This window comes from Delphinapterus leucas, chromosome 8 (assembly GCF_059928025.1).
Source record: "Delphinapterus leucas isolate spDelLeu-1000000601 "Yukka" chromosome 8, BTC_Dleu_Yukka2, whole genome shotgun sequence".
Lineage (NCBI taxonomy): Eukaryota > Metazoa > Chordata > Mammalia > Artiodactyla > Monodontidae > Delphinapterus > Delphinapterus leucas.
In genome coordinates this window covers 43,274,146-43,299,360 of record NC_143136.1, presented here as the reverse complement: position 1 = coordinate 43,299,360, position 25,215 = coordinate 43,274,146, and the positions used below count along the sequence as shown (strand labels likewise).

The following is a 25,215-nucleotide window of genomic DNA, read 5'->3' as shown; positions in this document are numbered from 1 at the left end:
TAAAAAGCCCAGAGTTGGTTCAACACCCTGTCTGTAGCCGGGCAGAGTCTCTAAATCTGAGCCAGTTCCAGATGTTGACGTGGTCCTTGTGGGAAGGCTGTTCCATTGGAGATGGAGGTGGATCAGGTAAGAACAGATAGAGGGAATGTTGACCCAGTGGGGTAACACGCAGGGTCAGAGACTGTTTGCTTTGATTCCTCACTCTTGGTCGAGTGCAGTGCAGGCTGGGCCCAGCTGCAGGACGTGCTCCAGCAGTCTCCGTGGGGTCCGTGGTGGGAAATGCTGGTTGTGACATTCCTAAGCGCCGCTCTTCTGTATTCTTTCTGTCCTTTGTCAGAGCTTCTTCTGGCCTCCCCACCCCTGTCCACAGCCAGATGGGATGGTGGCAGGATTTCATGTGAACTTGGTATGCAGGAGACCCAGCCAGACGTGATTCTGTTTTTAGGGTGACTGGTCAGGATTGTGGTTCCGTTCAGGAACAGGAAAGCTGCAATTTAAGCAAGAACAAGGCCCAGGGCAAATTTGGAAACTAAAGAACCAAGGTGTCCATTCTCTGACAGGAAGTATTTTTGGTACTAACAAGTAGATTTAGTTTGTTTTCTATCTGAATTGTCAGGTGGGGATCATCCAGATATAGAGGTCTGAATTAGTCCAATTTTAGAATCTTAAGTTAAACTACTTGTAGATGTAAGAGTGACTGCTTTGAAAGTCTAGTAAAAATTGTCTTAATTTTTAGCAGTTGGTAGTAGAATTAGGATCTCCGTAAGGATGGGATCCAATACTCTTATGAAAAATATTCAAATGTAAGTACAATATATTTGGTTTAAAATATTGGAAAGTAAATGAAAATAATACTAATTAACATTTATTTGACTAATAATAGAAAAGGAAGGTGCTTATATTGATATCCTCGGATAAAAGGTAGAGAGTAGACCAAGGGTCCCTGCTTTGTTTCTCTTATTTGCCTTAACTCAGGGACAGGCAGGAAAGAGTTCCTTGGTCAGGGCTGGAGGTGGTCTTCGGGCTGTCCGTCTTTTCCTACTTAGAATTTTATATGAAACACTCAGAGGACAACTAGTATTGCTAGAAATAGCCCTTCTGAGCTGAAGATTCAGTAAGTTTTGTGACCCTTTAGAGGTTCTTTTAGAATAAACACTTAGTTATATTGTGGAAACACAGGAAAAAATAATTTGGTTACTGTTTGAAACAACCAATGAGATTATAAGTAAAATACGTAAATTTTTTATGCATCCAAGTCAGCCACAAAATTATATTTAAGGGTGCTGGCTGAGCACAATAAATGAGGTAAACATAAAAAAAAATACTAGTTAACATTTATATATTTATTTGAAGTGTCAAAACCACTTTTCATTTGTATACATGAAAATTCCTACCTTTTGGGGATAACATTATTCCTGAGAATTTAGTATAAATGGTGTATTAGTTTTCTCTTGCCGCAGAATAGATTGCCCCAAACTTAGTGACTTAAAATAACATACATGTATTATCTGACTCTTTCTGTGGGACAGGCATTCGGGCATGGCTTAGCTGGGTCCTCTCTTTGGGGTCTCACCAGGCTGTCATCAAGGTGTCAGCCAGGACTGCAGTCTTGTTCGGGGCTCGGCCCTTTTCCAAGCTCACGGGGCTGTTGGCAGAGAGTAGGGCTGGAGTTCGTATGCCCAGCTTAGTGTTATTCCTACCCAGATGTTCTCTAAATTTTTTTCTTTTTAAAATTTCCTTCAAACAGCCTTAAAAAAGTTACACAAGTAACAAATGCTTTTGGGAAAAAAAAATGAGATAGCACAGGGATACATAACATAAAAATGTAATTTTCTTATCTCAGCCTTAAAAAAATTACACAAGTAACAAATGCTTTGGGGAAAAAAACATAACATAAAAATGTAATTTCCTTATCTCAGTACCCCAGTCCCATTTCCAGAAGTAATGGTAGTTGGGTGGGTCATCTTCCAGATTATGTAAGTTTGATTAAAAATTAAATTTGTTTTGGTTTTAGAGTTGGAAGTAGAAGGTTCTCCTTCATCTAGGTGGATGGGCCTTTACCCAGAGAACCCAGGCCCAGCAAATTTGAGTGAAACAAGAACCTTCTTTAATGCCACCTCCCCTCCCACCATGACCAAGTGGGGGAAGGAAGGTGAACTTCTGAGCTGGTGAAATGAAATGCCTAGACGTGACTGTGTCTGAGGGGTTCACCAAATGCAGACTCAGCCTGCGCGGCTCGTTGAAAAGGTAGACAGTTAAGGAAACATGGAGAACAAATTGTGTGTGTTTTCAAGAGTGTAGCTTTGGTTTTTGGAATGGAGTCACAGCGTTAGGGGGCTAGATAGAGCTGGGGAACAACAGCAGGTCATGAGGCTGTTGTGTCTAGTTTCGGAGCACAGTCTGTCTCTTAGACAGTTTTGTAATACTTTTCAAAACAATCATTTTTGGTAAAAGCTTGCCGGTTTCAACCTGTCCAAACTCCCTTAAAACCTTTGGTGATTGGAAAAATTCTTCCTCTTAGAACTTGCAAAATGGCATGAGTTTATCTGTTATCTGCCAAGCTTAGGGAGTTCATGCAGGCACTATATAGTACTTGATATATTTGAATAATATTTATAATATATTAATTTAAATGTTCTGATTGAAGCCGTACTTGAAGTTCGATTTGGAGGAAATTAAGGCCCAACTTCAGGTCTGCAGAAGTGTCATCTTTTGGTGGCAGTGTGGTGGGTACTAGGAAGCAAGGACCTGAGCTCCAGTCCTGGCTCTGTTACTTACCATCTGTGAGACCTGGAACAAGTACTTTAACTCCTAGGAGAGTGTTTTCTTATTGGTAAAATGATAAACAATGACAGTTAACACGTATTAAGTCCTTATTGGTACAATATGCTATTTTAAGCACTTTACATGTACTTGTTTATTTAAGTTTTACTAGAGTCCTATGCACTGAAGGTTTTCAAATTATCTTCATTTTACATATGAGGAAACTGAGGCTCAGAAAGGCTAAGTGACCTTTCCAAGGTCACACAGCGAGTAGGTGATGGAGCTGGGATTCATATCCAGGAAGTCTGGCTCTGCTGAGTTTACGCAGTTACCATGTGCATCAGTGATACCACTAATAGGGAAGCATTCTCAGCCTGCAAAGTGCTGTTCAACATAACTGAGTATGATATTGAGTGTATAGGTTTTGGAGCAAGGCAGCCTCAACAACCCAGACAAATAATTGAAGAGATAATCCGCATTCCTGCCACGTGTTGAGTTAACATTCAACACTGCAGTGACGTGAACTAGTGTGACAGGGAACAAGTGCATTCAGTTCTAAAGTCGTAGGTGCTCTCTAGTCAAAGAAAAGTGATAGCAACCGTTAGGATGGTGTGTTCCTCTCTGGAAGGTGGGAGACGATCTTGGGAGGAGACGGGTTTTCGTCCTGTTCACTGGATGGCAGGTGATTGATAGCTGCACAAGGTCCTTTACCATTAAGAGCACATCGTAGAGGGACTTCCTCCCTGGTGGTCCAGTGGTTAAGACTCCGTGCTTCCACTGCAGGGGGCACAGGTTAGATCCGTGGTCGGGGAACTAAAAGCCTGCATGCCGCAGGGCACAGCCAGAAAAAAAAAAAAAAGAGCACAGAGTAGAGGAGGAAGAAGCAATTCACCACAAGAGCCATGTGGCTAATTCATGCGGCTGATTCACCCCTCCCCTCTACACACACATCTCTTTCTGCTCTTAGATTTATAGTACAGATAAGCATTAATGATAATCCTAATTTCTAAAGAGAGGCTGTTTTGTGCATCCAACTCTGTTGTGGCATATTGAGCAAGGCATGGGCCTCTGGCAGACAGACCAAGGTTGTGTCTTGGTCACTCACAACCACTGTGACCATTGAAGTAATTGAGGGTCAGTTCTCTCATCTGTAAAATAGGTATCATGATGCTTATCTTGTTGAGTTGTTTTGGAGATTAAGGGGCATTTTATTTTATTGATTGATTGATTGATTGATTGATTGATTGCGGTACGCGGGCCTCTCACTGTCGTGGCCTCTCCCATTGCGGAGCACAGGCTCCGGATGCACAGGCTCAGCGGCCATGGCTCACGGGCCTAGCCGCTCCGCGGCACGTGGGATCCTCCCGGACCGGGGCACGAACCCGTGTTCCCTGCATCGGCAGGCGGACTCTCAACCACTGCGCCACCAGGGAAGCCCCTAAGGGGCATTTTAGCCCGGTGCTTGACATATAGTTGGAATGGAGTACCTGACCACATGACCATCTGAAAAACTTGGAAACCCAGCATGACTTTTCTTCAAGATTTCAGACCCTGAGCTTTTCTTATAATTAGAATTTTCTCTCTTTCCCCTTCCCTGACTCTCTCGTTGCCTCTCCCCTCCCTCCCTTTTTCCCTACCCCCTCCTACTTTGGTATTCATTACACAGATTTCACTTTTGTTGGATTACTACTTTCAATTAGCCACATAATATTATTTTCAAGACTTGTAGCTGGTAGCATACCTGTAACACAGGACCACTCTGTACCTTTAGTTAAGAGACTCTTACTAGGTCTAGAGAATGATACATATTTGGAAAATACTTGTTCCTTACAGAGCAACGAAGATAAGGTAGTATTGTGTTATCCTGCTCTGAAATAAAGGCTGCCCGAAGTGATATTTTTAGCCGGTATTTCGGCGTGGCATAGAACTCATATCTAGTTCTTTAATTCATAGTCTGAAATGACTGCAGCACAGGAACAAAGGATTATAATATGATGGTAGTTAAGGCATGTCTCAGACTACACTGACAGGGACCATGCCTGACAAACTTGCCTGATCTAAGGCCAGTGATTTAGCACAGCATAGATAAAAAGATGAATAGGGCTTGAATCTCTCCTCAAACTTTGAGTTGAGAAATACTGAAAAAAATAAAATACCAACAGAAGCAGACGCCAGGAGTCATGATGTGGTGAGGCCACGATGGGCCGTGTGTAGGCAGAGACTGTGAATAAGAGTCTTTGCAACAGGCCAGCTTTGGAGTAGAAAGTGAGAAGACCAGTCAGTAGCAGGCCCAGAGGAAGCAGAAATGTGAGTAGGGGATGAGCACATTGATAGTGGGACTGGAAAGGAAGTCTTCACAAACTTGTGTTGCTTTGTTCCATAATGTGGCCTCACAGCCATCCATACTCACTTTTGGGTCCCAGCTTTTCTTGTAGCTCGGTAATGGGTTCCTCGGGGGGTTCCTGGGTATGTGATTATCACAGTAAAACCTTCAGTACTTGATGTAACTTGAGGGCATCTCTGTGCCCAGCAGCTGACAGAGCCTGACAAATCATACTTCTCTATTCTTGCATCACAGACCTTGGTGTAGAGCTTTGGCGTGAAACTGCCCCTGCTACTACTTGTGAGACCTTGAGCAAGTCTTTAAAACCTTCGAATGCCTTTAGTTTCTTCCTCTGTGAAAATTAGGCTGTCATTATTGGTTATATGTATCACAGATCTGTTCTTAGATGGGGGTGTGAGGTGTATGTCTGAATTCCACTGTTTTAGATTTAAGACCCAGATAGAAGCCTAAATCAGTTATTGACCTTATGTTTGTAATTTTTCACTTAGGCAGTTTTTCACAATTTTGAACTGTGTCTGAAAAACCAACCAGAGCGTATGGTAGACCAAACTGTGTCTTTAAAAAAAAACAATTAAGACAAAAGCCCTCTTCAGGGAAATTTGGGAAATCTTACAGATGGCTAAATTAAAAATGCTGTGACACATAATGTCTTGATGTCTTGTGATCAGATTCCCAGGATCGGAGACCCAAGAAGAGGGTGAATTCCTCTGTGTGAAGTGAATAGCATGTTGTCATTTCTGAAGATTCCACCAGCTTGCCTTGTATAGCCGTTTTCTCAGTATCCCAGGCTTTTCCTGCTAGCTTCATTAAGACCATACGTACCTCATGTGCCCCTCTGATAACTCATCCATTCCCTGTATACAGAGAGCATTTGGTAAGACTTCAGCATCATAGGACTCCTCCATGAATTTAGCTGAGATACTAACGTGTATTGTAGGCTTTTGAGTCCTGATTTGGCTATTTACTGTGGCCAAAAATTCGAGTAGAGCCAAACTCACAGTGGGTAACATTTATGAGATGCTCGCTATATGTGTCAGGTGGTTCGTGCTTTAACGCACAGTCTCATTTAATCCTCAGATTAGACAGGAGGAACCAGTATCGTCCTCCTTGTCCAGCTGATGAAACTGGGATTTGGAGAGGTTCAGTAATGTGCCCAGGTTCACACAAAACTGAAAAACTTTGCTAGATAACTTGGAGCTAAGGTTTACACACTACTTCAAATACATTTGAAGCCTTGTCATACTGTATGACATAGAATCTGAGCAAAGAGCTCAAAAACACTTAAGTCAGGGTGACTTGGGTTCAAGTTCAGTCAGTTTCATCATCTAACCCCCCTTACCCCACACACTGACTTTTACTTCAAAACTGCTCTCAGACTGAAGCTCAGACTGCTCACTCTGACATTTGAGGCTGTCTGAAATTTGATTCCAGTCTTACTTTCTAAGCTATTACTCACAGGAGGTCTTTGCTTGAGGCAAGCTGTTTCATCCCCTGTGTCTGAAATGTGGTTGGGTGGGCCTTTAGGCTGCTATCCATGTTTTAATCCATGTTATAGCCTGTGTAGAATTTCCTTTTTTTTTAAGGCTGAATAATATTCCATTGTATCTGTACACCATACTTTGTTTACCCATTCATCCGTCAGTGGGCGCTTGGGTTACTTCTACCTTTTGGCAGTTGTGAACAATGCTACAGTTGAACCTGGGTGTACAGATATCTGCTTTGAGTCTCTAGCAATTCATGCTTTAAAAAAATACATTTTGAAGAATACAACTATCCTAGCGAAAAGTTTTTAAAAAGGGCAGGGTTCAACTATGACCTAAAAACCAGAATCTCATATGCTGCTCTTTGGTGGAATGTTACTTTATCCAAATCTTGCCCATCCTTTTAGACCTACCCAAATCCTGTGACTTCTCCGGAGCATTCTTGGACCTCTGCAGTTGACAGTGACCTTTCCTTCGTTTAAACCCAAAGCAGTCCTTTAGGCAGTAAGAAAAGAAAGACTAATGCACTCATTTAGCTAGGAATCACTTAAATCCTGTTGCATCTGTTTTTGTGCCTACGGCGGTTAACCCTTACATTTTATGTTTTATGATATAAAAGTCTCACCTCCTAAGCTCTATTATAATCTCCCAGGGGCACAGGCCACAGGAGTGTCCTGTATTTTCACCATGCCTAAGATGATGTTTTGCTTAAAGAAGGCTCTTGATAAATTTGTTGCTTCCTTGTTAAAATGGTTGTAGCCTAAATTCAGTCAAGGAAATCAATGCGGTTGTGCAGCCACGTGAAGGGTTATTTTTATCTGAGTCCTGATCCATCCTGGATTTGAACTATTATTGCTTTAGAGGTGAAAGAAACATGGCTTGGAGACTGGGACTTGGAGAACTCCAACACATTCTTGAATATTTTTTGATGACATTTTAGACTAAATACTTAGCATTAAGTGAGGTATTTAAATAAACATTACCTGTTGCATTGCCGCCTTCCTGATTCATTTCTCTGAAGTTAAAGGATGATTGTGACACAACGTCTTGCATTTCTTCAAGAGGTAGGCACAACTTGATGTGCTGGGATAAACATTGAAAAAAAAATTCTTTTCTGTTGAGATAAAAAAATTTCCCTGTAACTAGAAGATCTTTTCTCCCCCTTTCTTTTTTGTTTATTCCTGGTGGTGTAAGGATTTCAGCATTCTGCAGATAGTCAAAAGGGAGGCTTCTGCCCAGCAGAGTAGCTCTCTGTTATACAAAGGCGAAGACGCCCGGGTAAGGCGTTGTACAACACAAGTTGCTGTGATGAGGTGTTCTTGGCCACTTTTTGCCAAAGCTTTCCAGGCCTGACAGCATGGCTTGTGTGCTCTAATGAAAAGAGAACAGATTCTTGGCTCCTGGTCCTGATTCCACTTTTGTTAGATAATGTGGTCATACCACTTAACTTCTTTGTGCTCCATTGTTATGGACATTGAAATGGAGACTTCATTTCTACCTCATGGGGATTTAGGAAGAGTTTAGTAAAAAGGTGCTTCAGTGTATATTATGTATCAGAACTTTAATAACTCTGGGGATGAGTTTTTAAGAAACTGCAGTGACGATTTGTAAACAAGTCGCCAAAAGTCATTCTGAGGAAAATAAGAAGCTGGTAGATAGGCAGATGGGATGCCTAGTTAGAGTCTCAGCAGAGCAGGGGCTTTACAAATATTTTGGAAGAATTTGATATTTGGAGAGAAGCCTCCAAGTACTCATCATGGTGAAAAGAAGTCATTATAGGATTTCCTTATGTGTATTTTATGGTTTAGTTATAATTTTATTTTCAATTTCGTTGAAATATAAACTTTCAGGGTTAGGGCTTCTTAAGATCTTAATGTTGCCCTGGGAAGAACTATGATATGAAAGATGTGAAAATCTTGTGACTTTTCTGTTGTGTACTAACGTTTCCTTTACCTGGCATTGTGGAGGAATGTGTGTACAGTACTGCATAATGCAGATGCACAAAATATTAAAACTGTGCTTCACTATGTAAGTTGAAACAAGTGTTTTTGGTTGGATATCTTTCCAAAATGTATTTATTGCGTACGTCCTTGTCGTCGAAAACAGAATACTGTCTGTCTCAGTTTGGCCCTTGATTGTTAGGCCGTGTTCTGACTCAGTGCTGTAATAAGGCACTCAGGGCCCACTGAGCCGAGCTGTTGGTTCTTATTCTGAACAACTCTTCATTTTTATACGTTTAGAATTATTTTGATCACTTCTTACTCCTTTCTTTCCTTCTCTGTCTCTCTTTTTTATCCTTTTTCTGTCTCTTTTTCCATTAGTGGCCGTTGTTTCTTTGCTTAGGGCGGGAGCTTTTAACCTGGTATATCAACTGTGTGCAAACTCTTATGTGCATATATTATATGTGTGTTTTTTGGGGGGAGAAGGTTCATAGCTTTCATTGGCCTCTCAAAGCCATCAACAGCTAGAAAAAGATTAAGAAGTGCTCTGTGGCAGTATGTTTTAAACTGCAAGCTTCCGCCATTAAGTGATGAAGACCATTTAGTGGGTTAGGACCAGCAGTTTTAAAACATTTTGTAATGAATAGAATTGAACAAAGGATATCAGTACATTGCACATGATAAGGATATTTATGATTTTGTGAAACTTATTTCATACATATGTAGGCGCATATGTGTATGTAAATATACACTCAAACACACATACTTGGTTGTGATGCAAATTTTCTTTTTTACAGTGAGTCATAGTCAAACATTTGAAACATACTGCCATGAGAAGGCCCCAACTTACAGATGTTGCCGCTGTTTCTCTGTAGTGTGCTGAGATGCCGTATGCCAAGTTTATTATAAATGTGGCTGAAATGAAAGGGTAGCCAGAAGAATTTTCTTTTCTTCTTGAAATGTTGACAGAATTAATTACATAGGACAATTTAAAGGGGAAGGTAAAATAGAAGATAGACCAACAGCGACACTAGCATGGTTGCTGCATTTGAAAGTAAAACCTGGTCCTGTGAGCCCTGAGGGTGAAGGCTACAAGCAGTGGTTTTGTGTGTGTGTGTGTGTGTGTGTGTGTGTGTTACGCGGGCCTCTCACTGTTGTGGCCTCTCCCGTTGCGGATACGCAGGCTCAGCGGCCATGGCTCACGGGCCCAGCCACTCCGCGGCACGCGGGATCCTCCCGGACCGGGGCACGAACCCGCGTCCTCTGCATCGGCAGGCGGGCTCTCAACCACTGCGCCACCAGCGAAGCCCCCAAGCAGTGGTTTTTAACTCTGGTTACACGTTTCTTTTTCCGGGGAGACTGTACGAGATGCAGATGCCTGGCCCTTCTCCCGACTATTGAAATAGAATCTCTGAGGATGGGGTTCTGGAAGAACTTTCTCATGGAATGAAATGCGTGATCCTTGGGTTATATATCTGTCAGGGACCTTTCCTCTGGCTTCTGGATTGTGGTCTGGAGAGTGGCGGTTGCTGGATGACCATCCTCCAGAAAAGACTTCCGTTTTCACTGTAATCACAGTAGGAGCACTCGAGTATTATTTGGTTATTCACAAGGCATCTGTTCTGGAATTCTAGAGATATCTGAAATACGAAGACAGGGATTGTTTTGACTTAGGAGTGTTTGTACATTCTTGGTTTAATGTCTGCCCTTGAGAAGTGAAAGATAAACTTGTTAATTGAATATGCCATTTGTAGAAAGGTAGAGCCTTTCCTTTCCCTCTTTCTTTTCCTTTTCTCTTCTTCTTGTCTTGTCCCCTCCCCTCCCCTCCCTTCCCCCTCCCCTCCCCTCCCCTCCCCTCCCCTCCCCTTCCCATTCCCCTCCTAGATGTCAGAGGCTGGTTCTGCAGGGTGGTGAGAGTGGAGGTGGTCTTCTGTTGTCAGGGTGGTGTGCACGCTTCAGGACTTGGGGTGCTGGGGGCCCGGAGCACGGAGGTTGTGAACTAGGTTGGCTGCGATGGCTAGGAGGTTGTTTCCACTGAGGAAATAAGTACATTGATTGAGCTCATCCATCCATCCATCCATTGAGGGTCATGAGAGCCAGACTTGTCTCAGTTGGAGAAGGTAGATAGAACCTAATTGCTAAGTAGTTTTTGCCGTTATGAGAAAGGAGTCCTTTTTGGTGTAGTCAGCCTAATAGAAGAGCAGGCTCCGGATTCCAGTAGGAGTTGCTCTGTGAGCCATTTGGGACATAGGGACCAGGTGGAATGTGAGCGCAGCCCAGAAGTGGTCTGGTGGGAATGAGCTAAGCTGCTGGAGGCCTTTTGTGGGCTCTCTCACTGGCACCATCCGAGTCCGCAGTAGCTCGTTGGTGCTGGACCCAGTACATACCTACCTCTTATTTCCAGTCGAGTGAGTGAGTGGAATTCTAGAGGACAAGAGGCAGATCCTCTTTGCTGCTCCCTTTTGTAAAAGTTTACAGTGCTTTTCTTTGTTTTGTTTTTTGGGTTTTTTTCTCCTTGGCATATTCAGAATAAAAAGGACACGTAATGCCCAGCTGTCATATGCACATACTTAAGTTTAAGAAACTGTGTCTTACCTCCAACTTCTTTATTCCAGTTGTTACTTAATGATTTAGTTTAGGATCTTTTTTAGAGCATGATGCAATAAGAAAATACTGACTTTAAATTGTATACAGTTTCTTGTTAAAAAAATAATGAAGTACGGTCAGCCCTTGGTCTGTGGGTTCCTCACCCACAGATCCAATCAACCACAAATCAAAAATATTCATGGGAAATATTCCAGAGAGTTCCAAAAAGCAAAACTTGAATTTGCCATGAGCCAACAATTATTTACATAGCATTTACATTGTATAAGGTATTATAAGTAGTCTAGAGATGATTTAAAGTACACGGGAGGGAGGATGTGTGTAGATTACATGCAAATACTATGCTGTTTTATAGAAGCCATCCTTGTTTGAGCATCCTTGGACTTTGGTCAGTCTCTGCAGGTGGTCTTGGAACCAATCCCCCAGGGATACTGAGGGACAGATGTATATCATTTATAAGCCCAAATGTTAATTGATGTAAAAATGAACTGTCTGGTCACTATTGTTCTGCTCCCTGGAAAGGAGGTTTAATTTGTTATTGCAGTTACTTGAATGTAGAGTAGATATCTGCCTAAAACTGGAATAGGATTGTAAACTCCACCCAGCCTAGCAGCTGCTTCCAGGAGTATCTTTTTTTTAAAGAAGATGTTGGGGTTAGGAGTTTATTAATTAATTAATTTATTTTTGCTGTGTTGGGTCTTCGTTTCTGTGCGAGGGCTTTCTCTAGTTGCGGCGAGCGGGGGCCACTCTTCATCGCGGTGCGCGGGCCTCTCACTATCGCGGCCTCTCTTGTTGCGGAGCACAGGCTCCAGACACGCAGGCTCAGTAGTTGTGGCTCACGGGCCTAGTTGCTCCGCGGCATGTGGGATCCTCCCAGACCAGGGCTCGAACCCGTGTCCCCTGCGTTGGCAGGCAGATTCTCAACCACTGCGCCACCAGGGAAGCCCCAGGAGTATCTTTTGTGTCTCAGAGAAAGGAGGCTTGTGACTATGAACATTTGAGTTATTCTGTTGGCAGATGTGGGACTATTTAAATCTTTGACTAATGCACATAGAACCTTCAAGGAAGAAACCCATAAACAGCAAGGGCATGTATCACACAGTACAGGACAAACCTACTAGAAGTTCAAGATTAGAGGATGCATATCTGAAACATATAAAGTGGAGTGGAGAGGGAGAGCACAGTTTCCTTTACTGTTTGCTTATTCAGATTGATAAAGCTTGTCCTGCTTGGTCCTTTTTCTTATTTGTTGAGCCGTGTTGGTGTACCGGTAAGGTAATTGTCGCTGTGTACCGGTAAGGTAATTGTCGCTGTGTAACCCCCACCCCCAGTTAATTGTATAAAACAGCGACCATCTTTTTGCACACAGTTCTCTGGGATAGCAATATAGGCTGAGTTCAGCTTGGTATGACTTCTGCTGGTCTCACCTGGGATCGTGAATGTGGTTTTAGGCATTTGGTGGCCTAACAGGGACTGGATGGTTTAGAATGGCCTCACTCATGTGTCTGATGGTTGTCAGGCTGTGTAGTTCAGGCCCTTGTCTTTCTTTGTGACCTCTCCAACAGTCTAGCTCAAGTTCATTTGCATCATGGCTTCTAGTGTCAGTCATAAGGGTGGGGGAGGGGCAACATCCTAATGCACAAATGCTCAAGCCTCTGCTTGTATCTCATCTTATAATGTCCCTTTGGTCAAATCAGTCACATAGACAAGTCCAGATTGACGGGGTGGAGGATAAACTCTGTCTCTTGATAGAAGGAGTGGCAGAGTCACATTTCAAAGGTTTTGCATAAAGGGGTGGTAGGAATTGTTCCAGCCATCTTTGCAAACAGTCTACCACAGTCGGACAAGGAACCCGAGGCGGGAAGGATATAGTTGAAGGGTTTGTTTGGTGGTTACACGTGGCATATAGGTTTAGTAAAATATTAGGCACTGTATGGCAGTGTACTCGGTATTATATTTCAACAGAAGAATAGTTGTGTGAAAGTGGTTTGTACCATCCATGTTCTTAGTGATGAATGGATTCTGTGCATATTAGTCATTCAGTTAAATATTTATGGGACATTATTCATGGGCCAGCCCTGTTCTAGGTGATAGGAAAACAGCTGGGGGGAAAAGCACACACAATTCAGTATGTATAAGAGTCACAAGTAACAAAGAGAAATTTAAAACTTAGTAGTGTGGCTTTTGATTTTGGGTTTGAGGCAGCTGAGTTTGTTCTCCATGCAAGAATGCCACACAGGCAGATTTTCATCAAGAATTTAGCCGCCCGTGAAATTTGGTTTTAAAGAGCAACTTGGTAACTGGTTTCTCTGCTAACAGCAAATATGTATTTTAATTATTGTATTCAAGAAACTACCTTAAAAAGGGAGATTCATGTACTTTTCTACTAAAGAAGGCTGATCTTTCAATCAACAGATATTAAAGGAATAAATCAATTATTGTATTCTCATATCTACCAATCTAAGTAATTCTAGTAAGCTGTTCAGACAGTTATTCAGTCTCTAGCATCTCCCATCTACTTGCCCAGGTGGGTTGGACTGTGAAGAAACCTTTCTGGAAGTCTTATCTAAATGGAATAAGTTAAGACATTTGGACTCATTGCTTGTCAGGCCAGATTAGTTGGGTCCTTAGTGCTAGGGTGTCAGAAATAGATAACCCTAATTGCATGGGAGCTGAGAGTTTTTCTTTACAGCAGCAGTCTTATGTACTCTTGCTAAGATTGTATTCTTATAGGATGAAAATAGGTATAAAAATGACCTGTTCAGTTTTCCAGGTTGGGGGAAAAAATCTTATAATTAAAATAATTGTGACCCATGTTTTGAAAAAAAAATCAGAACATTTCTGCTGTTCTCTTTTCTATTCTGTTTGATCTGACAATCTGCTTGAATCCAGTGGTGACAATACTGGAAAAACTTGTTGCTCTAAAAATGTCACCTTTTGTTGCATGGCCCTGGAAAGGCGGGGAAGTTGGAAGTGACTTTTTTCTTTCTTCTTTCCTTTCTTTTTTTCACCTTTTTATTAAAAAAGCTTTTTATCACTGACATATGTTTGTTAGCATCCCCCTTCCACCACCACCCCAGCCATCTTTATAATGTTGAAACTGAAAGGAAAAATGGAGCTGAGTTACAGTTAAGTGACTTTTGCTTGTGGCATTGCGCTAGTCTTTGTACAAAATGACCTAAACCAACACTGCTCTTGCTGCCGGGAATTTAAGATCGAAATGGAAAGGAAGATAACTAGTGTTCTGGTTTGCAGTGTGAGAGCGTTACTGTCTGTTAAAATAGGAGCATTAATCCCTCTGAGAGTACATTTAAATTCTACATTAAATTTAAATTCAACATGAAATGTACTGTCTTTCAGCAAGTACATTTAAATTCTGAGATTAAAGTCCACTAGGTATAACATGAAATGATTTTCTTTGAATACCCAAGGGATAACTGTGACTCTAATATTGAATTGTATGTGGTCGGAGCCCATTGTAGAGATGGACAGGCTGTGTAAGGACAGTGCCAAAGTCAAGGCCCCATTGGATAGGTATGGGTATGGGTAGGGAGGAGGGGAAGCCTGGGTTACTGTGGACTGAAATAGGAGAATAAAGATGAGAGAGGGAAACACCAGTTCTACTCGGAATCGGGGAAGGCATAGCTCTTGCTCACAATTAGCCGTGGTTGGTGACAAAATTTTTGGCAAGTATGACAGGGCTTTGGAGGACTCTTATCCAGGGTCATGAATTAATCTAGAGATTTATTTTGAAAGATATTTTCAATGTATAAATCTATGTTCTCCATTTATCAGCAAAATGAATAAACATTATTGACCATCTGTCTTTAGAAATATTCTTGAAAAGTATAAAATGAGTGGTCAGGCCGTAGAACTAGTGCTTTTAAAAGGATGAAACCATGCAACATTAAGACTTAAGATGTTAAAATGGGTATATTTTATTCTTTCTTTTGCAGACATACATTGGAAGTGTGGTTATATCTGTTAACCCATACCGGTCATTGCCCATTTATTCACCAGAGAAAGTGGAAGATTACAGGAACAGAAATTTTTATGAACTGAGCCCACACATGTAAGTATGGTAGTAAAGCATTAAGTTTCTCTTTCACTCCAGAGCCGTCTAGTTGACAGATGTGTCCAGCTGTTTCCTTTGAGTCTCAGGAAAATGTTTTAGTCATTTTTAAAAATTAGATGAAGGAATGTGGAAGTGAATTGTTATGCCTTATTTTAAACTAAAAAAAAAAAAAAAGGCAGAATATTTCATTTGGCCTCAGGCTCTTTAAGTTCTGAAATATTTGGGTTCAGTATGTAAAGTATCTTCTGTTAAAAATTCTGTGTAAGTAACAGCTGCTGCTAATTATTTTTTCAAATAAAACAGGAATATGGTCATTGTTTGTTATTATAAAGAGCCCAAGCGGCATTTTCATGCTCTTGTTGGGTCAAGAAAGACCCCAAGTGTTGGGTTGTGTAATAGTTTCTGAGGAAAAGGAATAAGTAATCCCTTCAGTTTATAATATTCATGGACATTGTTCACCAGATGTGTACATTAAGCCAATGATTTCACCCTCCCTGAAGTTAGTCACTTGTTTGATTTTTCTGAGGTCACTTGTTATTGTAAATAATTCCTGTAAATAATAACCTACAATAATTACACAATACTGAGGTTGAGAAACCCTGAACTAAAGTGAAAGAATCTGCAGAGTTTTAGTTGTGTCCTAGCAGAAAAGAATTTTCTCTGTATGATTGAAGATGGGCTCTATTATTTTTGCTAGAAAATAAATCTAATAATTAAAGAATATACATACCACTGTCCAGATGTTTATTTTAGTTTCTTTTGATAGTGGAGCATACAGTGACATTTTTGGACTGTTTGGAACTAAAGATTTAAATAATTTGTGAAAATGGTTATTAAAAACGAAACACAGTATTTTACCAATCAAGCGGATTCTGATTATTCAGTTTTCTCCTAGAAGTAGGTTTTGCAAGTGAACTTGTTTCATTTTGCCTTAACAAAAATAAAATCTATTGGGATTGACATATATACACTAATATGTATAAAATGGATAACTAATAAGAACCTGCTGTATAAAATTCTAAAATTCAAAAAAAAATCTGAAATTTGTTTGATAAAGTTATCCCTATAGTTAAAGTCCCTGCAATGAAATACCTTATTTGATGCCTTAATATTTATTTTAAATTCTAGGCCTTGAAGCCATGCCTCTCAAATGCTTAGATCAGCTATGTCAGAGTCCCCCAGGAGCTCAGGAAAAACCTAGTTTCCTAGGCCTTACCTCTAACAAGCCAGGAATCTACATTTTTCACAAGCATTCCAGGTGATTCATATGTATGTGCAAGTTTGAGAACATGTTGTCTCAGAGATATATTTACAAATGTTTTCCCTTCCTTAACTGCTTACCGCAAATTATGATCTTTTACAATAATAGCATGATAACAGTAAGAGTAATGGCTTGTATTTATTGAATACTTACTATGTGCAGGTACTTCTCTACATACTTTCCATGTATTATAACTCACGTCATTCTCAAAATAATCCTGTGAGGAAGGTACCGTTACAAATGGGGAAGTTGTCTCAGAGAAATAAGTCATTTATCAAAGCTCGTGGGTCGGGAGCAGAGGTGTGAAAACAGTCATCTGCTGTGCCTCTCAGCTGGAAATGGGTTCCACCGTTTTCTTCTTATGGCCTCTTACTGTGCAGTTGTATTCTTTTACCTTTGGGTTGCCTGTGTTCCTGCATCCTGGACCCTCCAGGATAACTTAGCTGTGCCTCAGTTTGCTTCCAGAGACCACATGCCATTCTTCCATTTTCAGCTTAAATCTCCACTTTGGGGTTGTTTAGATATATAATAGATGTCCATTCTAGAACATAGAAATTCATGCTGTGGAATATCCACTTTTATTCCTGTTCCTGAAAGATTCCTATAAGAGGCTGCATAGCACTCCTACCCAAGTTCACCCCTTACCCCCCAAGGGAAAAACACAACACCAGCAATAAAATAAATTCCCAGTGTGCTTAAGATAAAGACAGAATCTTTTTACCATGATCTATAAAACATTGTGCATGGGGTGAAAGGTACAGTCTCATCTAATAAATCTGAATTCCCTAGATTCATATCACAGCTCCCTCCCCACCTCACTTTGTTCTTTCAGTCCTCAGCACACTCCTTCCCACCACGTCATCTTTGCACATTCTGTGCCTTCTGCCTGGAATGCTTTTCCCTCCCTTTTCCCCAAGGCAACTCCTGTTCTTCCTTTAGATCTTAGATTGCATTAGACCTCAAGGAAGAAATGTCCATCCCTCACCCCCTCCTTGCCAAGGTCAGATCTATTGCTCTTGTCACAGTTACAGTTAAACATTTCTTCATGGGATTATTTGATTCATGTCAGCTTCACCTGCCATGCCAGCTTTTGCTCACCATAATATTCTTAGCACCTGAAAGTAAGTGTTCAAAATATATTGAACAGGACTTGGTTTGAGTCCCAGATTTTCCAGTTACAAACCATGTCATCTTGAGCAAATTACTTGAAAAAACTTCAACTCATAGATTAAGTAATTTGTTGTGTACAATGGGAAAATAATTATTAACTCATAGGATTTTTGTGAGGGATAACTATCTAGTAGATATTTAGAAAATATAATTATCTGATATAAGTAAAGTGCTTAGCAGGGAATCTGTCGTTATGGACAGCTGTTGCTATTAACAGTGATAAATATAATAATTAATGTAATAACGAGATATGTGGGACACATTTCCGACATTTTAACAGGCTCTTCCTTACCACTTTGTCCTCCACGGTGGGACATTTCCACTTCCTTTAATGCATTTTCCTGCATTATTCTTTGTGAGTGTCCATCTTTGACAGCATCTGAAACAGGGTCAGTGCTAGCTAGGTTCCCTACTAAAACCCAACCTGAACTTCTCTCATAGGATCTTTGTGATATAATAGGATAAGAAGACTTCAAGCTTTTGATGCATTCTAATCATAACTCTTCAAGAATTTGGTTCCAATTTGAATAAAAAAGAACTTTAAAGCAACTGACAAAGGATTAATCTCCAAAATTTACAAGCAGCTCATGCAGCTCAATAACAAAAAAACAAACAACCCAATCCAAAAATGGGCAGAAGACCTAAATAGACATTTCTCCAAAGAAGATATACAGACTGCCAACAAACACATGAAAGGATCTCAGCATCACTAATCATTAGAGAAATGCAAATCAAAACTACAATGAGGGCTTCCCTGGTGGCGCAGTGGTTGAGAGTCCGCCTGCCGATGCAGGGGACACTGGTTCGTGCCCCGGTCCGGGAAGATCCCACATGCCGTGGAGCGGCTGGGCCCATGAGCCATGGCCGCTGAGCCTGCGCGTCTGGAGCCTGTGCTCCGCGACGGGAGAGGCCACAACAGTGAGAGGCCCGCGTATCGCAAAAAAACAAAACAAAACAAAAAACAAAAACTACAATGAGATATCATCTCACACCGGTCAGAATGGCCATCATCAAAATATCTACAAACAATAAATGCTGGAGAGGGTGTGGAGAAAAGGGAACACGCTTGCACTGCTGGTGGGAATGTAAGTTGATACAGCCACTATGGAGAATAGTATGGAGGTTCCTTAAAAAACTACAAAAAGAACTACCATATGACCCAGCAATCCCACTACTGGGCATATACGCTGAGAAAACCATAATTCAAAAAGAGTCATGTACCAAAATGTTCATTGCAGCTCTATTTACAATAGCCCGGAGATGGAAACAACCTAAGTGTCCATCATCAGATGAATGGATAAAGAAGATGTGGCACATATGTACAATGGAATATTACTCTGCCATAAAAAGAAACGAAATTGAGTTATTTGTAGTGAGGTGGATGGGCCTAGAGTCTGTCATACAGAGTGAAGTAAGTCGGAAAGAGAAAAATAGATACCGTATGCTAACCATATGTATGGAATCTAAGAAAAAAAAAAGGTCATGAAGAACCTAGGGGTAAGACGGGAATAAAGACACAGACCTACTAGAGAATGGACTTGAGGATATGGGGAGGGGGAAGGGTAAGTTGTGACAAAGAGAGTGGCATGGACATATGTTTACTACCAAACGTAAAATAGATAGCTAGTGGGAAGCAGCCGCATAGCACAGGGAGATCAGCTCGGTGCTTTGTGACCACCTGGAGGGGTGGAATAGGGAGGGTGGGAGGGAGGGAGATGCAAGAGGGAAGAGATATGGGAACATATGTATATGTATAACTGATTCACTTTGTTATGAAGCAGAAACTAACACACCATTGTAAAGCAATTATACTCCAATAAAGATGTTTAAAAAAAAAGAACTTAAGCAGCTGCTCAAACCAAGTACCTTGAAAATTGCTGATTAATTAGCCCCAGATTACATTTGGAATTTCTTTGACCTGTTGTTCACTGTTAGTCTGCAAAACCATCCAGATATTTCCCTCATGACTCATGTGTTTTTGAAGGTGTCCAGAAATTATCTTTCTTTAGATTTCAGACAATTGAAAAATATTTACATTCTACTTAAGTACGTGACTCAGACAGCAGAAATGTATAAATGAATAAAATGAAGATAAACAGTGGCTTCTTATCTATGGTCCTTTTCAAAAATGGTTTTCTGTTGTCATACCTCTTCTATTCCCTTCTCTGGATTCCTGTCCCCTGTATGTTTGGAGCTACACCTTGAGCGTGATAACGTTGGGTGGCTTGCCCAGAGAAATGAGGGCCCTGCTGGGCAGCATAGATGATACTGTTTACCTTTCTAATTGTGTAAGCTGTGTCTTTCCAGCGTGATTTTTAAATATTTTGCACATAAGGAATTTTTCTTAAATACCCCAGGGAGGGCTTAGTACAGTACATTTCAGACCTCTCAGTAACTGCGTTCATGGAGAACTGCCTAACGTCAGGGATGGGAAAGAATGATAGGGGAGAGAGATAAGGGAGATAACTGAACTATTTACTCTCCCTCCACTCAGAATAGCACGGTGACAAACACCTTCTGATATTTTAGTTACCAAATCCACTGGCCTTCCCTTGGGTGATTGCCTTTTCATCTTGCAGCACTAGATAGAGTGTATCACCCTCAGATGGATCTTCCTAAAACCACATCATGCTATTCCCGGAAACCTTCCTGGGCTCCCCATTACTATTTGAGTGAACTCCAGGTTCACTTGGCTTACTGTTCAGGCTCTTGGCAGTCCAGCCTTCGTCCTCCTCTCCAGCCCAAACACCACTTCATGCCTTCGTGGAACCTCCTTTTGAGTCGCAGCTTTCCATGTCTTTTCCTTTCTGCCTCTCCCACCTCATACCCCAGCTCTACTCTTAACATCCCGCCTGTCTCCTAGGTTCTGTCTTAAAGGCTTGATCAGCTCCAGACTAACCCACCAGTGACTCTTCCTGCCTCTGAGTTCTCAGAACCACTCATGTCATCTGGCACACCACCTTTCTTACTGTGGTTAATTGTGTTTCCGTGTCATCTTCTTTAATGAGATAGAAGCTTCTATAGACCAGGAACTTTATCCTGTGCATCTCTGTGGTGCTTTCAGTGCTTTTCTCTTCAGAGCTCAATAACAAGAGAACAAAAGAGGTTTTAAATAATATTTCATTACATTTTACTTGTACTATCTCATCTCTGACACTTCAAGGAAATCAGAGTATTCTTGGCATGCTATTTGCCGCATTTATTCAAAACTTCATGCAGTGTAATGAGAATTTTTTTTTCATTTTTATAAAAAAGTAGACTAGGGCTTCCCTGGTGGCGCAGCGGTTGAGAGTCCGCCTGCCGATGCAGGGGACACGGGTTCGTGCCCCGGTCCGGGAAGATCCCACATGCTGTGGAGCGGCTGGGCCGGTGAGCCAGCCATGGCTGCTGAGCCTGCGCATCCGGAGCCTGTGCTCCACAATGGGAGAGGCCACAACAGTAAGAGGCCCGTATACCTCAAAAAAAAAAAAAAAAAAAGTAGACTAAAGTATTATAGTGCTCTTCAACACTGAGTGTTCAGGTTCGATTTATTCCTGATGCAGAGCACTTCCCATCTAATTATATGCAGTGTCTATTGAAGGGAACATGCTGCTAAAAGGAAAAGTGCCCCACCACCAATCCTTCCCGGTTGTCGCGACCCAGGAGTGAGCTGAAATGTGTCCTTCCCAGATTGAGACATGGTGTGGTGGCCATATTACGCAGGCATTACAAGCGCTATTTGAAGCAAGCTGTCTTTCCATTTCAGTAAATGAAAAGCCTTGCAACAAATTCTAAAAACTGAGAAAAATGTCTTAAGGCCTTGAAAAATTTCTGGCTACTCTCACCTAAAAATGGACAAGTGATTAATGGGAGGATTTGGAATATGTTCCTCTCAGTTGTCCAGGTGTGAGCCCCCTGTCTCTAGGGAACCTCTGACCCCTAATTTTATGACAGTTGATTTTGCAGGACCAGATACTAGTGCCCAGAGAATGACATTGCTAGAATGCTTGTGTGTTTTGAGTCCTTGTTAATTGTGTTATTTTACTCCATTCAGGGTGAACCAGATACATGTTATAAAAAACATTTCTGACTATATCTCAAAATGTGCCAGTGCTGTGGTTGGGTGTCCAGAGCTTAGGATAAGGGTTTAGGGGAGAAGCCCCAGGTGTTGTCCCTTTTCTTGTTATCAGTATTTTCCTCTATAGCGGAGTTGAAATTCTCTGAGTAAAATTTTGTTTTGAGAACTTTTATGACAGCTAGATTCTGAACTCTCATAGAGGTTGCTTGTACAACTGGGTGTTAAAGTACTTTCTCAAGGAAAGTGAGAAGGAGTGTGTGTGTGTGTGTGTGTGTGTTTGTGTGTGTGTGTTTGTGTGTTGATGTGATGTCACTGAGACTTTTGTATTATTTCCCTCATTTCCTTTTTGGAATAGTGGAGCCTCCCATTCATTCAGTCCCTCCCAGAAAACCACTTGCAGAAAAGGGTTTTATGCTTTCCCATCTAGCATTCTTTTTACTTTTTGCTTTAGGAAAGTTACTCATTTACTGAGCAAATGTTTATCGAGAGCTTACCATATGCCAGACTCTCTTTTAGGCACTGACATACAGCAGTTGAACAAAGCAGATAACATTCCTGTCTTCGTGAGGGAGACAATCCTCAAACTTAAGTATACAGAAACCAAGATTGTTCAAACCATTGGTTGTGGGGGAAAAGGGTAGAGCAAAGGGAGGGAAGCTTTTGTGAAAAACAAAATGAATTTAAATAGTATTCTTATAAAGCACCTCTAAGCCATGTTGTCTCAGGTAGTTTAAGTCAGTAGCCCATAGGTTGTGATCTGGAAGGGTCTGCATCTGTGTACGTCTCTAATCCACATGAGTAACTTGTGCAGGGGGGCATCTGAGCTCTGTCTTACTCTTTAGTTGGGATACCTTAAGTTAACATCTCATGTGGAATGCCACCATCTCAAAAAGAGTTCAAATTGCCCCTTTCCCTTTCTGCACGACTGTCATGGGTCAGAATAAGCAGAAGGCAGCCACCGTATTTGCTGTCTTGGCAGATACTTGTTGGATTCTGGACAGATGTGGATGAGAAGACTTCTTGATGAGAGAGATTGATTCCTATTAGCAGTGCGATGCAATGTGGTAGTGAAGGGTAGGTGTTAAATTGAAGCTTCCTGAGGCTGGGTCCATGCTGAGAGACACGTCTGGGCTTCGCACTGAATCAGATTTTACGAAGCTCCGTGAACTGAACTTCCTGCCTTTAACTCTCAAACTTTTATTCTCAGTCTGTTGCTTTATGGGAGTTATTTTCAAAACAGTGTCTTTCAGAATACATACTCTTGGCAGAAAGGGACCTCAGCTAATTTCTCTTTCAGATTATGAACTTTTAAAAATAAAGTTGGAAGGTTGGTTCTATACTACCATAATGTTTTTACCATGAAAATCATTGTGATAGAAGAATACATTTATTAATGAAAAGTGTTTTTGTATGTCTGAGAAGTCTCAGAATCCTAATTTCTAGATCCCTAATTAGAATTTTTATCACTTCTCAGAAAAATGCACGTCTCAGACTTGAAAGTTTATTTTGAAAAGGCAATTCATGAAGCCGAGCACACGTTCATACCAGCATACATGATTATTTCATTGGTGTATAATATTAAGGGGAAAAATTGATTCTTGACAAAATAGGTTGCTTCCTGCCAGAATGTTACAGGACTTTCACAGGCCCTGAGAAATTCTGCAGCCTTCTGGAAGAGATCCATTTTATCCAAAGGAGTGGCACTGAAGCCTCAGCCCTGAAAAGCGTTAGCCTGACACTTCATCTGCACTTGGAACCCACGTGAGGAGTGCTGTCTAGAGGGGGTGTGTTCAGGGGAGGGGTGCCCCCTTTGTTGTTGAAATAAGACTCACTGCTGTGGCCTGGTGCTGGGACTTGTGTGGCAGTAGGACCGGATGGGTGGGTCGAAGGGAACTGTGTGGGAGTTTGTCTAAACAGGGCCTGGCAAATACTGGTCCTGATCCAGTCTGGGGAAATCAGCAAAGCCAGGAGTAATAGAAACAGAGTGCAGTAAGGCTCCCAAGGGGGCCTGTCCTTGGGAGACTGGGGAACCAAGAGTGGGCACTGGGGCTGTCATGGGACAGAAATCCATGCAAGGGAAGCAGGCCCTGGAGGACCAGCCCCAGGAAGGGGGCTTGCTGCTGTCCCCACTGTCTAGGTGTACTTTCCACCCGCTGCAGCCTGTCTCAGGGATCCAAACCCTCGAGCAGAAGTGACTGTTCATTCATTTGATCAATGTTATTAATCATCTACAGTATGTGTGAGGTGTTGGGGATACAAAAATTATCCATCCCTAAGGATTCACAGCCAAGTGTGGGAAACAGACCAGTGAGCAGATAAGTGGGGGAGAGAGAGAACTGCCGTGAAAAAGGTGGGAGATCAGAGTGCCCATATGTTCAGGCCTGCCCTGGACAGTCTGTCACTCCTGTTGTATCAGCATAATTATCAGTAGGGCCCCCTGTCCTCACAGGTGTCTGAGTGTGGTCCCCGTGGATCAGGTGCTGTGGGTGTGCCAGGGAGAGGGTGTTCAGCCCTGCCTGAGGAGCTGGGGGATGGGACAGTGGGAGTCTTGAAGGATGAATTTGCCACATAGATAAGGAATAGGGTTTAGGCCCAGGAGATAATTTTCCCAGCAGGGGGAATAGTGTTGATCCAGTGGTTCAGCAGTTGAGTGCCTGTCAAGTACCAGGCATGAGTGCAGGTACTGGGCAAATATCTTGGCCCTTTTGAGCTTACATCCTAGCAGGGGGAGAGACCATAAACCAGAGAAGGAAATAAACTAAATGGTGTTGGAGATGGTGACGAGTGCACAGAAGGACTGTGTGAGGGTGAGGGTTCCACGGTGTATCATTTGATATAGGGTGGCCAGGGATGCCTCACTGAGATGGTGATACTCCAGTCGTGTCCTGGGGGGTGAGGGGGCGAGCCGTGTGAAGTGCGGAGGGAGGAGCGTTCTGGGCCAAGGGAACAGCGCGTGCCAAGAACCGAAGGGGAGACCCAGAGATACGACATGGCCCGTCCGTGATCTCAATTCCTGTGGTTCCCAGAGGCTGGAATGCAGGATGCAAGCTGGGAAGGGGGATATATGGTAGAAGAGGAAGAGCAGATCTGGGTCACAAATGGCTTGTGTGCTGAGGATTTGCAGTTTTAAGCAGGCAGGAGGAGAGATAAGGTCAGCCTTGAAATTTGGACTGTTCTGGAGCCCCAGGGGAAGAGGAACTCAAGGACAGTGAAGTTTAGGGATCTGGTTGGCTTTGGCAATAATCCAGACTAGAAGGGAAGAGGGCAGAGTCTCATCTGGAAATGGGTGGACATTTCAGAGGCAAACCCATAGAACCCGGTGGGAGTGACTGAAGAGTGAGGGGGGCGGGAGGGAGGCTCCGAGGCCAGTCATGACTCCCGGCTGAACTGGGGGTGTGGATGCCAAGCAATTCCCGAAAAGCTGAACTAGTCTGGAGAAGGCCTTGTAAAGCAGCGGTGGGCACTGGGGGTTGGCATGAACATGGAGTAGGGAGGGGGCTTCCTTCCTGGCACCTTCGTG

The 25,215-nt window shown here is 42.1% G+C and overlaps 1 protein-coding gene across 4 annotated transcripts in view; it reads left to right on the top strand.

Annotated features, from left to right (window-relative positions):
- MYO1B (myosin IB) overlaps positions 1 to 25,215 on the top strand; it is a 192,621-nt gene that overhangs the window by 36,441 nt on the left and 130,965 nt on the right. For all 4 annotated transcript variants that reach the window (XM_089916557.1, XM_022567282.3, XM_022567283.3 and 1 more), the window contains exon 3: positions 15,089 to 15,204. In XM_089916557.1, the coding sequence (XP_089772683.1) occupies positions 15,089 to 15,204 (116 nt within the window). The remainder of the gene's footprint in view (positions 1 to 15,088; positions 15,205 to 25,215) is intronic.